Here is a 16,200-nt window from a genome sequence, read left to right as displayed (position 1 = left end):
TTTTTGCACCTACACCGCTGTCTGCTGTGCCTGACTTTGTGTTGTGAACCCATCCAGGGGGGTCACACACACCCGCTACCGAGCTAACCCCCTCACTATATATATATATATATATATATATATATATATATATATATATATATATATATATATATATATATATATAATTATATAGCCAAAAAAAAAGAAAAGATTTTAACTTGAAACCAACAAAAGTCAGAAAAATGTTTAGTGTTTAAGTGGTTAAACTTTTTTTCACTTACAAAGCCTAGTCCATTGACAAATTGTTACAATGTGTATACTCAAGTTCAACTGAAAGAATGTTTTGATTCTTGGCAGACTGCCCAGTTTTTCTCTTCCTTTCTTTGCATAGAAAGAATCAGGAAACACTTTAGTCAAGATCGCGATAACGATTCTTGACGATTAATTGTGCAGCTCTAAAACATACATTTACAAATTAGCCATTGAAGAAATAGGTACAGTTCTCTCTAATTTGCTGTCCCTTCAAAATAACTCACACAGCCATTAATGTCTAAACTGTTGGCAACAAAAGTGGGTACACCCCTAAATGAAAATGTTCAAATTAGGCCCAATTAGCCATTTTCACTCCCCGAGGTCATGTGACTCGTTAGTGTTACAAAGTCTCAGGAGAGACTGGGGAGCAGGCATGTTAAATTTGGTGTTATCCCTCTCATCTCTCATACTGGTCACTGGAAGTTCAACATGATCAAAGAAAAAACCTTTGCACCAATGAAAAAGTGAACCAAATAGTTGACAGGAGCAGTGTGAATGTTCGCCGACTAGCGTCACAGTGACATGAGAAGGTTAAAACACCACACTCAGCTAATGTAATTTCCAAACATGAAAAACAGCATGTGAATCAAAAATGCATCATATTCACAATAATTTAACAGACCCACTTTGTTGGGAAATAAAGTGCTTCTGCATAAATCAAACAATTGGAGGTGCTCCAATTCAGTGTGCAGACAGAGGTGCCCCACATGGATGTTCACCCACCCTTATGAATTGACCACCTATCGCTAGAGTGATCACTTGTGCTTTTTGAGGCTATCAGTGTTCATTTCGTCAACTAAAACATTTTAGTCGACTAAATACTATTTTAGTCAACTCAAATATGACTAAAACCAAATTTCCATTTTAGTCAAAAAAGACTAAGACTAAAACTACATTGAAATTTGACTTCAAAATGAACACTGGTCTGTAGTAGGGCTACACGATTTTGGCTAAAATGAGAATCATAATTTTTTTGCTTAGAATATCACGATTCTCGTGGTGTAACATCTTTCACATTATACAAAAAAATTGGGCTAACTTTACTGTTAAGGTTTTTTTTTTTTTTTTATTAAAGTGTATTTCATCAAAAAAAATTAAGTTTAAAAAAGACCGCTGCGCAAATACAGTGCAACATAAAATATTGCAACAACCATTTTATTTTATAGGGCCTCTGTTAAAAAAAAAAAAAAAAAAAAAAAAAAAATATATATATATATATATATATATATATATATATATATATTTTTTTTTTTTTTTTTTTTTTGGTGTTCCAAGTAATTTTCTAGTCGAAGATAATGATTTTTTCCTTGTAATCGATGTCAGAAAAGGTTTGCTCTTTAAATGGTTAAACTTCCTTCATTTTACACGTTGTGATTAAACTTGGCAGGCTGTCTGGATTTTTCTTTTCCCCAGCTCTGAGAACTCTCTGCACTTGTTAGAAAGAATCATGACATGCCGTTTTAAAGATCGGTTAGAGAAAAAGATTGCAATTTTGATTCTTATCAATTAATCGTGCAGCTCTAGTCTGTAGTGCATGTTCATACCTCAATACTCTATAATAACATATTCGATTTTTCGCTCCAGCAGTTTATGAGTTTGGAAATTGTAGAGAAATGTTAAAGTGATTGTAAGGTTTTTTTTTTTTTTTTTTTTAATAACAAACATTCCATACTCATCTCCACTGTGCAGCTTGTTTTGCACACAGTGACCCCAAACCTGCTCTCCTGGGGTCCCCCGGCAGCTCTCGCAGCTCCTTCCCACATCATACCTTGCAGGCATGCCCCAGAGTCCAGCAATCTGTGTCCATAGAGGCTAAATGCAGGACTAGGTGCCGCGTCATTGGATTTGATTGACAGCAGCGGGAGCCAACTGCTGCGCTGCTATCAATCTATCCAATCGAGAGCTGAGAACCCTGGGCAGAGAGTAAGTAAAACCAGGGGGGTTTGACGTACTAAAATTTAATTACACCCATTAGATTTTAAACAACTAAAATATACTGGAGCTTTAGTTGACTAAATATGACTAAAACAATCGCAGAAGACTAAAATGGGACTAAAACGAAATTGAAATTTTCTGCCAAAATGAACACTGTATGTAACCCTGGTCAGCTGTGTTTAGAATTGTCCTCCATGGATAGGGAGAAAGAATGACAGAGGGGGGCATTTCATTTGCCTCTGTTATTCATCAAAGTCTTGAAGAAGCTTTTTTCTTTGCTCTCCATGAAGATTCTTCAGCTTCTCGGGAATCTTCTAAAAAAGTTCATAATGAACTCTAAAGATTCTTGAATAGCCTCAAAGTGATAGTGCCTCAGTTGTACCACATGACTGCTCAGAAAGGAAATCTTCCAAGAAAGACGCCAGTGAGCGGTCATGTGGTTCAACTGAGGCACTATCACTTTGAGGCCTGTCACAAATGAGTTTTTTTTTCAGAAGATTCCAGAGAAGCTGAAGAATCTTCATGGAGAACAAAGAAAAAACTTCAAGACTTTGTTGAAAAACAGTTAGAGGCAAATGAAATGCCCCCCTCTGTCATTCTTTCTCCCTATCCATGGATGAAAATTCTAAATGCAGCTGACCTGGATTACATTGTCCAGGGGTTACATATCCCCACAACGCACAAGGGATCACTCTAGCAATAGGTGGTCAACTCAAAGGGTGAGTGCACATCCATCTGGGACACCTGTCTGCACACTGATTTGGAGCACCTCAAAGACCCCTTTCACACCAGGGTGTTTTGAAGGTGCTATATTCTAAAAAAGCTGCACCATTGTTTGTAGTGCGAAAGCCCGAGGGCTTTCACACTACAGCGGTGCGCTGGCAGGACGTCTTTGAAGCAGTGAAGGAGCGGTGTGTTTACCGCTCCTCCCCCGCAGTTCCCCATTGAAATTAATGGGGCAGCGATGCAATACCGCCGGCAAAATGCCGCTATTGCGGCGTTTGACCCTTTCTCGTTGCAAATCCGGCGGTAAAACGCCGCTAAAAATAGCAGCATTTTACCGCCCACGCTATGGGCGATGTGGTGTGAAAGGAGTCTAATTTTGATCTAGCACAAGAGAAGTGGAACTGTTAAATTATTGTGAATTATATTGCATTTTTGATTCACACATGATGTTTTTTATGTTTGGAAATTACATTAGCTGAACGTGGTGTTTAACCTTTGAGTTCAACATGGTACCTCATGGCAAAGAACTCCGAGGATCTGAAAAAAAGAATTGTTGCTCTACATAAAGACCGCCTGGGCTATAAGAAGATTGCCAAAATTTCGAAACTGAGCTGCAGCATGGTGGCCAAGATCATACAGCGGCTTAACAAGACAGGTTCCACTCAGAACAGGCCTCACCATGGTTGACCAAAGAAGTTGAAGTCTTTGTGAGAGACTATAAAATATGTATATGTATATGTATATATATATATATATATATATATATATATATATATATATATATATATATATATATATATATATATATATATATATATATATATATATATATATATATATATATATATACACACACACACTAAATGAAAGATGCTGCAAGCTGAGATACAAGTAACCCACAAGACTAGGATGCTGCACACACAAAGAGCATACATTAATTATGTGTGAAGACAGGCCCGAGTGTAACCAGAGACAGTACTGCTAGGGTGACAACAAACACCGGAGACCGCAGCTGTACATCTGAAACAACTACTGAATGAATGTTTTTTATAGAAGATGGAAAAAGATATTACAAGACTATTATATTAAAGTATAAATATTATTAAATGTAATATTACACTGTGCATAAACTGCTTTATCAATACGGACAATATACAGGCAAAGTTTTGGTAAATGTCACAATATTCTCACATCTTTTGAAGTAACTGTTAAAACATATAAATCCTGTATAATAATCACAACAGACAAATAAAAATGTGCATTTATAGCCACATCAATAACAATGGCTGCTCTCAATAGTTTTTTTAAAGGATTAATTTACCTTTTGCAATAAAACAATGTAATACTGACTAATGACACACAGAGGTTGGACTTGATAGTCTTGCATCTTTTTTTCAACCTCACCTACTATATAACGTCATACTTGCCCCAGTAGATGATAAATCATTGTGCGATTCACAAAAACTCTCACTTGTAGGATAGCCACACCTCCCACAATGCCCTAATATAAAAAAGGAGGGCAGGGGGCAAGTCTGGAACATGTTACGCCCTAAACATGGGTGTAGCGTGCGACATGCTCCAGAAGGTGAGTTTGCATATTGTAATTGCCATTTAATGCGTTTGCAATCATCACAGAGATTATCTCGTGAAAGGGAAAAAATAAATATATATATATATATATATATATATATATATATATATATAAATAAAGAGAGAGCGAGAGCGACTGTGGAAATTAACCACTTCCCGACCAGCGCACGACGATGTACGTCGACAGAATGGCACGGGCAGGCATATTGGCGTACATGTATGTCCAATATTCGTTGCCGCCGTGCCATCGGGAGCGCGCCGCCGGCGGCGCGCTCCCGCGCTGGTCGGGACCCCCGTGAGTCCGGTCGCGGGACCCGCGGACTCGATCGCCGCGGGCAACCCCGCGATCGTCTCACGGAGCGGCCGAATGGAGGAAATGCTGTATAAACAACATTTTCCCATTCTGCCTAGCAACTAGTGACGCTGATCTCTGCTCCATGTGATTGGAGCAGAGATCAGTGTACACTAAATGAAAGCCCAACCCCCCCACAGTTAGTAACACACCCCTAGGAACACTTAACCCCTACACTGCCACCCACTGGTTAACCCTTTCACTGCCAGTGTCATTTACACAGGAATCACTGCATTTATATAGCAGTGATTACTGTATAAATGACAATGGTCCCAAAAATGTGTCAAAAATGTCCGATGGGTCCCCGACAATGTCGCAGTCACAATAAAAATCGCAGATCGCCGCCATTACTAGTAAAAAAATAAAAAATAAATTATTAATAAAAATGCTATAAAACTATCCCTATTTTGTAAACGCTATAACTTTTGCGCAAACCAATCAATAATCGCTTATTGCGATTTTTTTTACCAAAAATATGTAGAAGAATACGTATCGGCCTAAATTGAGGGAAAAAAATGTTTTTTTATATATTTTTGGGGGATATTTATTATAACAAAAAGTAAAAAATAATGCGTTTTTTTCTAAATTGTCGCTCTATTTTTGTTTATAGCGCAAAAAATAAAAACCGCAGGGGTGATCAAATACCACCAAAAGAAAGCTCTATTTGTGGGAAAAAAAGGACGTCAATTTTGTTTGGGAGCCACGTCGTACGACCGCGCAATTGTCAGTTAAAGCGACGCAGTGCCGAATCGCAAAAAGTGGTCTGGTCTTTGACCAGCAATTTGTTCCGGTCTGAAAGTGGTTAAAGATGAATTCCTCAATTAACTATGTTGATCGGTACTCACCTCTCCGCCGGGTCTTCAGGGAGTTCCGTTGGAGATCCGGTGATGTCACAGACGTTGACGTCACTGGACTCCTCCCACCTTCCCCAAGTGCCTCAGTCTGCTAACACAGGGGAGGGGGAGGAGTCCAGTGACGCTTAAGTTCTGATTGAACGTAAGACGTATGGGGGAGGAGCTACGCATGACGTTACCCGCTGCTGCCCTTTGGAATTAACATGATTGTCGGCTTTACATGCTGCGTTTTTATCATCTTTATATGAGTAGTTTGTGTTTTAACACAAAAATGAAATCTTATACTTAAGCGGTGAGCACTCCGATCTTTTCTTTCTACCCATGACCTGGCGTCCTTGCTGAGATCTAAGGAGACATGAGAGAAGTTTATGGTCCGTGTTAACCCTTTTGATACCCGCTTGCATGACCACCTGTTTGTACAGGGGCCCATGCCATAAGGTAAGAGTGATTAGTTAGACCAGAGGTGGAGGGATTGTCACGCTACTGTGGAAAAAAAAAATTACTTACGTCAGGGCTACAGTTTGAATTTAAAACATATTTGTGTGAACTGTGAAGTTAAGTCATGGATTGCGGAAACTAACTAGTGTCAGGTCATTGTATATAGTGTATACCACATTTACCACTGACTAAGGCAGAGTTGCAATGCAAGGAGATCAGCTAAAAAGTAGTTGGATCTGTATGTGCGTTATAATTAATCAAAATTAGTTGATAAAAAAAAAAAAAAAAATCTATTAATTGGACACGAAAATTTTAATCAGTAACAGCCCATACACATACATATATATATGTATGTGCACTGTAAGACAAGAAAAGGGTGGGCACCCAGGGACAGCTCTAAGCCCTACATACAGCCATCCATTGCCTCCCTGAAAGCTTTCCTTACCAGAGTAAATACATTTTTAACATGAAACACTATTAAAACAATATTACTCCCTATTTCTTTTTAAAATAACCTGATTTCTAACAGAAAATTCTAACAGAAGAATATGCACCACTGGGTGATAGGGCAGAACTTTAATACAACCATGCATCATTACAAAGCTCCTCAGTAGAGCGCATGTGTATGTATAGCAGCTTTTTGAAAGGGGAAATAAAGCATTGTGATCCCTCACCTATATGTACCAATGCTTGGGCCTGTCAGTTGGTCACACAGGCATTGCTTTGTGGGAAATGGGATAGAGAAATCCCTATGCTCCCATCATCAGATAGACTGTTCTTTTACAGGCCTTTCAAAGGGCTGTGTGGGTAATCTGCAAGGATATACTGTATGTTTATGCATACGGATATGAGGCCCCTTGTGACAGTAGAAACAGAAATATAGAGGAATAACAGTGGAAAAAGTCCAAGTGGTCCACGAACTATGCCCCTTTTTTGGGCAATTTTTTGTTCCTTTTTTTAACTTTATTTAAAAGTGGTGCTTAAGGAATTCAATGTTTTACCTTAACCACTTCAATACAAGGCACTTATACACCTTCCTGCCCAGACCAATTCTCAGCTTTTAGCATTGTCGCACTTTGAATGACAATTGCGCGGTCATGCTACACTGTACCCAAACTACATTTTTTATCAATTTCTTCCCACAAATAGAGCTTTCTTTTGGTGGTATTCGATCACCTCTGAAAGAAGAGTCCTGTGTGCATGAAGCCTTATGGTCCTGGCTCCCTGTCTGGGACTTTGGATACTGTTAGGAAAGATTAAGGCTGGGTTCAAATCTAAGCCACATGTGTCACAGCAGGGGTTCAGTGCATCCCTGTTCACCATTTCAGGTCCAATTTCAGGCCCAATTTTTGACTGAATTCGGACCTGAAATGGACCAAAAGACACATTGGAGTTACAGTGGAGATATGTCCATAGAGAGCCGGTGATAATCTCCTGCTATTGTGAACTGGATGCGGAGGAACCTGCATCCCATTTGCACTAGTGTGAACCCAGCCTAATGGATTTCATGGTAGAGGGTTGTACATGTCATGCTGACTTCTACAGACTTCAAACTAACTTGTGTCACAGACTAGCAAACAGGATAAAGGTGCACTGTTGTTTGGGACTGTTTTGGGGGCACCCAGACCTCATTACTGTCTCTGTATACTTGATTCTAGCTGATTCATGTAGTTAGATTTTCAGTAAGCATAGATTTGCTTTAACAACATGTGCAGGCATTACCGTTTTATTGCATATCATTTCCAATGTGCAAAGCTAAATCTACAATTACTTGTATTTGCATTTTGAATGACATCATTTTCACTTTTATACCTATGAATACTTAGTGGCAACACTTCATGATTGTGTGTGTGTGTTCAGTATTATCACACAGGATAAGAACAAACATGAAAGAGATTATTATTACAAGTGATCGGTATAGCTGGCAGAGTACACATTTCCCAGTCTTTATCCACCTCTGATCAATATTACATACTAAAGCCATGAATCATTCCTGACCACAGCACCAGTCTAATGTTCCTCCAGGGGAATCTCCCAAATGAAATCACAGTACAACGTACAACAGTCTGATTTATCGGACAGCCCCCAAATTTAAGTGGCGATCTCCAGCGGCATTGCACAAGCCCCCATTCTCCCGGTTAGGTTGATCTCATACCTCCTTTATAGGTTCATTGTATGTTTCACATTAGTTAGGAAACACGGAAAAATGCACATAAGTAATTACAATGTGCACTGTGCTGTGGCAGAGACTAATGAGAATGGTGTGATACTCACTGTAAAACTGGCCCCAAATATTACAATGTGGTTGTACATCCTCACATAGGTTTACCAGCAGCTATGCAGCATTAAGGGCACAAATATATGGCATTTGGTAAATATAAAGAAGATTGTAAATTTATTTGTGGAGTCCTGGTGGTCAATCTGTGTCCCTTTGGCACCAACTGTGCAGCCCTCGGGACCCCTGCAGACCATGGTCTGACTTATTGCTTACCAGTGAAGGAAAAATATTCTTTAAACTTGTTGTTTTGGTTGGTTTCATTCATATTAGCTTACATTTGCTGTGCATTGGACATTTTGTGCCCATCCAATTTATCTTTTTATGTTTATTTTTTTAAACAGATTTATTAAAAACGTGATATTTTTTTTAACAACAAATATCAAGTAATAATTTTGCATGTCCATAGTCTCTAACCATCTCTTGTAGCACCCCCGTAGCCTTTATTAGGGATGCACCAATACCGGTATTGGTGACGATATTGAGTATTTTCACAAGTATTCATACTTTAAAAATGCTCCCAATACCGTTAGCTTGCAGTGCGATTTGCATCCATACAAAATAAGTGCAAATCACATGGCACAGAATTACATGCAATTTGAACAGGAATGTGTTGGGATTCCTGTCCAAACCGCATGTGGTTTCCCGCACTGTTCCTGTGTGAATACCGCTTCGGACAGGAATCACACCGCATTCCTGATTAAATTGCATGCAACTCTTTGCAGTGCGATTTACACCCATTCATTTTATATGGATGCAAATTGCACTGCAAAGTATCAGTGCTCGTACTACTCTCCGATAAAAAAAAAGGGCATCTGAGCATTACTAGTCTCTCCAACCATGTCGCGTAGCACGCCCGCAGTCTCTCCAACCATGCCGCGTAGCACGCCCGCAGTCTCTCCAACCATGCCGCGTAGCACGCCCGCAGTCTCTCCAACCATGCCGCGTAGCACGCCCGCCGTCTCTCCAACCATGCCGCGTAGCACGCCCGCCGTCTCTCCAACCATGCCGCGTAGCACGCCCGCCGTCTCTCCAACCATGCCGCGTAGCACGCCCGCCGTCTCTCCAACCATGCCGCGTAGCACGCCCGCCGTCTCTCCAACCATGCCTCGTAGCACGCCCGCCGTCTCTCCAACCATGCCTCGTAGCACGCCCGCCGTCTCTCCAACCATGCCTCGTAGCACGCCCGCCGTCTCTCCAACCATGCCTCGTAGCACGCCCGCCGTCTCTCCAACCATGCCTCGTAGCACGCCCGCCGTCTCTCCAACCATGCCTCGTAGCACGCCCGCCGTCTCTCCAACCATGCCTCGTAGCACGCCCGCCGTCTCTCCAACCATGCCTCGTAGCACGCCCGCCGTCTCTCCAACCATGCCTCGTAGCACGCCCGCCGTCTCTCCAACCATGCCTCGTAGCACGCCCGCCGTCTCTCCAACCATGCCTCGTAGCACGCCCGCCGTCTCTCCAACCATGCCTCGTAGCACGCCCGCCGTCTCTCCAACCATGCCTCGTAGCACGCCCGCCGTCTCTCCAACCATGCCTCGTAGCACGCCCGCCGTCTCTCCAACCATGCCTCGTAGCACGCCCGCCGTCTCTCCAACCATGCCTCGTAGCACGCCCGCCGTCTCTCCAACCATGCCTCGTAGCACGCCCGCCGTCTCTCCAACCATGCCTCGTAGCACGCCCGCCGTCTCTCCAACCATGCCTCGTAGCACGCCCGCCGTCTCTCCAACCATGCCTCGTAGCACGCCCGCCGTCTCTCCAACCATGCCTCGTAGCACGCCCGCCGTCTCTCCAACCATGCCTCGTAGCACGCCCGCCGTCTCTCCAACCATGCCTCGTAGCACGCCCGCCGTCTCTCCAACCATGCCTCGTAGCACGCCCGCCGTCTCTCCAACCATGCCTCGTAGCACGCCCGCCGTCTCTCCAACCATGCCTCGTAGCACGCCCGCCGTCTCTCCAACCATGCCTCGTAGCACGCCCGCCGTCTCTCCAACCATGCCTCGTAGCACGCCCGCCGTCTCTCCAACCATGCCTCGTAGCACGCCCGCCGTCTCTCCAACCATGCCTCGTAGCACGCCCGCCGTCTCTCCAACCATGCCTCGTAGCACGCCCGCCGTCTCTCCAACCATGCCTCGTAGCACGCCCGCCGTCTCTCCAACCATGCCTCGTAGCACGCCCGCCGTCTCTCCAACCATGCCTCGTAGCACGCCCGCCGTCTCTCCAACCATGCCTCGTAGCACGCCCGCCGTCTCTCCAACCATGCCTCGTAGCACGCCCGCCGTCTCTCCAACCATGCCTCGTAGCACGCCCGCCGTCTCTCCAACCATGCCTCGTAGCACGCCCGCAGTCTCTCCAACCATGCCTCGTAGCACGCCCGCAGTCTCTCCAACCATGCCTCGTAGCACGCCCGCAATCTCTCCAACCATGCCTCGTAGCACGCCCGCAATCTCTCCAACCATGCCTCGTAGCACGCCCGCAGTCTCTCCAACCATGCCTCGTAGCACGCCCGCAATCTCTCCAACCATGCCTCGTAGCACGCCCGCAGTCCCCCAACCATGCCTCGTAGCACGCCCGCAGTCTCTCTAACCATGCCTCGTAGCACGCCCAGTCTCTAAGCATCTCTTGCAGCATGCCCATAGTCTAAAACATGGGTCTTCAAACTATGCCCCCCCCCCCAGTTGTTCAGGAACTACAATTCCCATCATGCCTAGTCATGTCTGCGAATGTCAGATTTTTACAATGCGTCATGGGAAGTGTAGTTTGGCAACAGCTGGAGGGCCATAGTTTGAGGACCCCTGGTCTAAAACTAACTTCTATGTTCGCGGTCACCGACAGCTTTCTGTAGCGTTACATTCACTGATTATGAGAAGTACTTTGGCAAGATTAGGGGCTGCACATGAGGCTCCAACAAGTACATTGACCACCACTGTTGTAATGTGTTTACTGAGCTTCAACCACTTCAGCCCTAGAAGAATTTACACCCTTCCTGACCAAGCCATTTTTGCAATACGGCACTGTATTGTTTTAAGTGACAACTGTGTGGATGTGTGACATTGTACCCAAACAAAATGGACATCTTTTTTTTCCCACAAATAAAGCTTTCTCTTGGTGGTATTTGATCACATCTGCGTTTTTTATTTTTTGCCCTATAAACAAGAGTGCCATTTTTGTGGGGGAAAAAACAAAACATAAGTTTATGCCGATATATATTCTTCTATTTTTGGTTGAAAAAACAAAACAAAACACAATAAGCGTATATTGGTTTGCGCAAATTATAGCGTCTACAAAATAGGGGATAGATTTATGGCATTTTTATTATTTTATTTTTTGCAGGACTGCGACATTGTGGTAGACATTTTTTGGGACCATTGACATTTATACAGCGATCAGTGCTATAAAAATGCACTGATTACTGTATAAATGTCACTGGCAGGAAAGGGGTTAACACTAGGGGGCGATCAAGGAGTTAAATGTGTACCTTCAGTGTGTTTACCAACGAGAGGGGGGGGGTGTGGGATTGACTGGGGAAGACCAGTGTTCCTATATACAAGGAACACACAATCTGTCTCCTCTCCCCTGACCGGATGTGGATTTGTGGATTTACACACACACAAATCCCTGTTCCTGCTCTGTCAGGAGCAATCGTGGCCGTCGGGGATGGGCGAATCAGATCTTTAGTGACGCGGCAAGCGGTCCCCTATACTCATTAAAGCACCCGCCGTACAGCTACAGCGATTTGCGCAGGAGTGCCATTCCCATCCTGCGTTTAGTAATACGACGGCCGCAAGGTGGCTCTCATCATGGGCGGCCATCATACCATGTCCTCGGCCTCCTGGCCGTCTGGGGGTCCCTGAAAATTATTCTACAACATGGCTCTATACCATTGGCTCCCAACTTGGAGCACAAGCACCCTCAGCAGCACATTGAGGAGTATTTGAACATTATTTTTTAATGGCAGCGAAAGGCTGTGGGGAGTGAGGGACCTAATTCTGTCTATTTGGTCCACTGTGAGAAGGGCTGTGACCGGGGTAAGGTAACATTCACACGGCAATTAGGGACGGTGTGAATTGTAGTGTCAGTTCCTTCTGTTCCTGTCAGCGGCTAGGTATGGCTGCCGTCTCCACTCACTATAAAAGGTGTGTACAAAGTGTGTCCCAGCAGCGATCACTGCATAGCTGTGTCCACCAGCGACCTTTACGTATACTTAACAGTAGAGAGCTACAGAAGGAACTGCTGCTGCAATTTCCACTGGCCCTAATCACCAGTGTGAATAGCGTATACTTTTGTTCGGTTCCTCTCCGTTAAATTAAATGGAAAGATCTTGAAAAGCGCTCAGTGTTTTACTGGCAGTTTAGAAGCGCCTCAGTGTGAAAGGAGCCTTAACATTCATTGATTTTAAATGGAAATAGGTTTTCTTGAGCTTTTCAGGTGCTTTTTTTTTTTTTTTTTTTTTAAGAGTGAAAGCGCCTGAAAAGCGACTCAGTGTGAAAGCGGTCTTAGTGTTACCAGAGTAATTCTGTGGCTGCAGCTTCCTACCATCATTTTATATTACTAGGTGGCACCATCACGAGTCCCCAGTGGAGAGATATACCCTCCGTATATCTAAGAGTGGATACTGCCATTTGGAGAAGGAAGTGGCATACAACAGAGATAGAATCATGGCACCACGTTCAGCCTGATCCACCAGCCCATTAAGGTGACTCCATCAGAGGAGACCCCACTGCACACTCTGCAGCATTGTTCCCAGCCACTACAGTCTTCACAGACCAAAAGCCCTGCTAGGGCCCTCCCCTAACTGCAACATACATGTGAGCCACCAGACTGTACCCTTGCACCATCTGCATCCTCCATGACCCAGACACCCATCATAGAGGCATGCCAAAGCCTCTACTGCACACTAGAGCTGCACGATTCTGGCTAAAATGAGAATCACAATTTTTTTTTGCTTAGAAGATAGATCACGATTCTCCCACGAATTTAGATAACAATTTTTTTAATGATTAATTGTGCAGCTCTACTGCACACTCCCCAAAATGCTAAAGTAACCCCAGTTCCAGGGAATTCAGTGACGCAGGCCATACCCCATGCAGGCCTTGGGATAACACTGGATGCACCACAGTGACATGGTACACCTCAAACCTTTGCCAACCCAGATCCCTCCTTTATTACAGTGACACCAATGCTGTGCCATTTTTTCCTCCCACTGACACAGCAACATCTTTTCTTTCACTTGAATCTTCTCCCAATTGGCTCCACCCCCTATTCTGCCTTCTGCCCCACCCACCTCGAGAGGTACAATTTACACAACCTAAGTTTAGAAAGGTCAGGAAGCATTGTTCTATACCTGGATTGTTGGTTACATATAATAATAATAAAAAAAAGTAAAAAAATAAATAAAAATTGTATAATGTACATGTATAAACTAGAGATAACAGCAGAAGTGTCAGGACCCCAATCTATCCACCATATGAATAGAATGAAAGGCATCCAATTCACAGGCTGTGTATAGAATATCGGTCTAACTCCACATCCAAATACATGTGTAATTTGTAGATTTGCTGATACACAAAATATATGCCATAGAGTGCACAGAATACATGACATACAATTCTGACCATGGACAGTATGTACAAAATAAGTGGTATATGATGCACTGGCTATGTACATCCAGTATTCAATGCATTGGATGCACCAGCTGTGTATCTACAGACATGACATAATATACAGGCTGTGTACAGTATGGAAACAGCAAATGCTGTGTGTACTTTATAAATCTATACACAGAGTACATGTCATATACTGCCTTTATGTGATAAATGTTATGTGCATGCTGTGTCTATAATACACGGCATATACTACAAAGACTGTGTGCCTATAGAGTACATGGTAGATAATATATAGGCTGGGAATGTATAGAATGTGTAGTTTGGATGGAGATATATATAGTACATGATATGAAATGAATGAGCCAGGTATGGTATAGGTGGGAGATATATACGTGGAGATCTACAAAACATATATGAATATCTATATTGGCAAGGAATGTATGGGTTTGGTACATATACACACACAATACATGGGATGGAATATATAGGCTAGGTAAGCAGAGTACATGGAATAAGTGGGTGCATGTAAAGTACATGGCACGGGTGAATGTATATAAAGTACATGGTATGGAAGGTTTAGGCAGGCTATATATAGATTACATGGCATAGAATGTATACAGAACATGGTATAGGTTGTATATACACATGTATAGTACACAGTATGGAATGTATAGGTTTCATATAAATCTATAATATAGTAAAGGATGTATAAGCGGAGTATAGGCTGGGTATATAAAGCACATGAAATGTATGGGTTGGACATAAAACACACTGTATATAATATGTAGTCTGGCGGTGTAGAGAACACTGTATGGAATGTATAGGTTGGGTGAAAACAGTATGGAACGTAGAGGCTGGGGGTGTATAGACAGTACATTGTATAGGATGGAGGTATAGAGAGCAGCGCCGGGCGGATTCTCACCCCTCCTCCCCGGTTCACCTTAAACGGGTTGTTCAGGTCGGGATCCGCGAACGGGTTGCTGTCGAAGTCGGACATGATGCTGACTGGTCACAGGCAGCTCGCCGGGTTCCCACCCGCACGAACCGCTAGCCCTAGCCGAAAAAATGGCCGCCCCGGATATGACGTCACCGCCTCAACCCGACTGCAAACGTAACCGGTGCAGAGACAGGCTGGGGAATCCTGGAGAGCTGGAACTACGGAGAAATAATACTTCCGGTCCGAGCTCTCCATCTTTTACCGGCATATGGCAGGGCTGTGCCTGCGTTGTCTTTGTGCCTGGCCCACTTTCCGCTCTATAGTGAACACACTACACTATAACGAATGTATACTGAACACACTGCTCTATAGTGAACACACTACTAAAGTGAACACACTGCTCTATAGTGAATACATTGCTTTATGGTGTACACACTGCTCTACGGTGAACACACTGTACTGAAGTGAACGCACTGCACTTTAGTGAATACACTGCTCTTTAACCACTTCAGCCTCGGACCAATAAATACCTTAAGGACCAGAGGTCTTTTTGCAATTTCGCACTGCGCTGCTTTAACTGGTAATTGCGCGGTCATGCAATATTGCACCCAAACGAAATTTGCGTCCTTTTCTTCCCACAAATAGAGCTTTCTTTTGATGGTATTTGATTGCCTCTGCGATTTTTTTTTTTTGCGATATAAATGGAAAAAGAGCGAAAATTTTGAAAAAAAAAGATATTTTCTTCTTTTTGTTATAAGAAAAATCGAATAAACTAAATTTTAGTCATACATTGAGGGCAAAATTTATTCAGCCACATGTCTTTAGTAAAAAAAATGTCAATAAGCGAATATTTTTTGGTTTGCGCAAAAGTTATAGCGTCTACAAACTAGAGTACATTTTCTGGAATTTACACAGCTTTTAATTTATGACTGCCGATCTCATTTCTTGAGGTGCTAAAATGGCAGGGCAGTACAAATCCCCCCCAAATGACCCCATTTTGGAAAGTAGACACCCCAAGGAAATTGCTGATGGGTATGTTGAGCCCATTGAATATTTATTTTTTTTGTCCTAAGGGATTGAATAATGACAAAAAAAAAAAAAAAAATTTTTTTTACAAAAAGTTGTCACTAAATGATATATTGCTCACACATGCCATGGTTATATGTGGAATTGCACCCCAAAATACATTCTGC

At 43.0% G+C, this 16,200-nt stretch overlaps 1 protein-coding gene across 2 annotated transcripts in view; it reads right to left on the bottom strand.

Moving 5' to 3' along the window:
- SCAMP1 (secretory carrier membrane protein 1) overlaps positions 1 to 15,164 on the bottom strand; it is a 67,349-nt gene extending 52,185 nt beyond the window's left edge. Inside the window, exon 1 of one of the 2 annotated variants that reach the window (XM_077462591.1) lies at positions 14,993 to 15,164. In XM_077462591.1, coding sequence (XP_077318717.1) covers positions 14,993 to 15,067 — 75 coding nt within the window. In that variant the 5' untranslated portion in view covers positions 15,068 to 15,164. The remainder of the gene's footprint in view (positions 1 to 14,992) is intronic. The other variant, XM_077462592.1, reaches the window with a different exon arrangement.
- Between the last annotated feature and the right edge of the window lie 1,036 nt (positions 15,165 to 16,200).

The sequence above is a fragment of the Lithobates pipiens genome, unplaced genomic scaffold (genome assembly GCF_037356315.1).
Source record: "Lithobates pipiens isolate NorthernLeopardFrog02 unplaced genomic scaffold, aLitPip1_a1.2 Scaffold_3, whole genome shotgun sequence".
Classification (NCBI taxonomy): Eukaryota; Metazoa; Chordata; class Amphibia; order Anura; family Ranidae; genus Lithobates; species Lithobates pipiens.
Note: the sequence above shows the minus strand (reverse complement) of the source record. Positions and strands in the feature narration are given on the sequence as shown.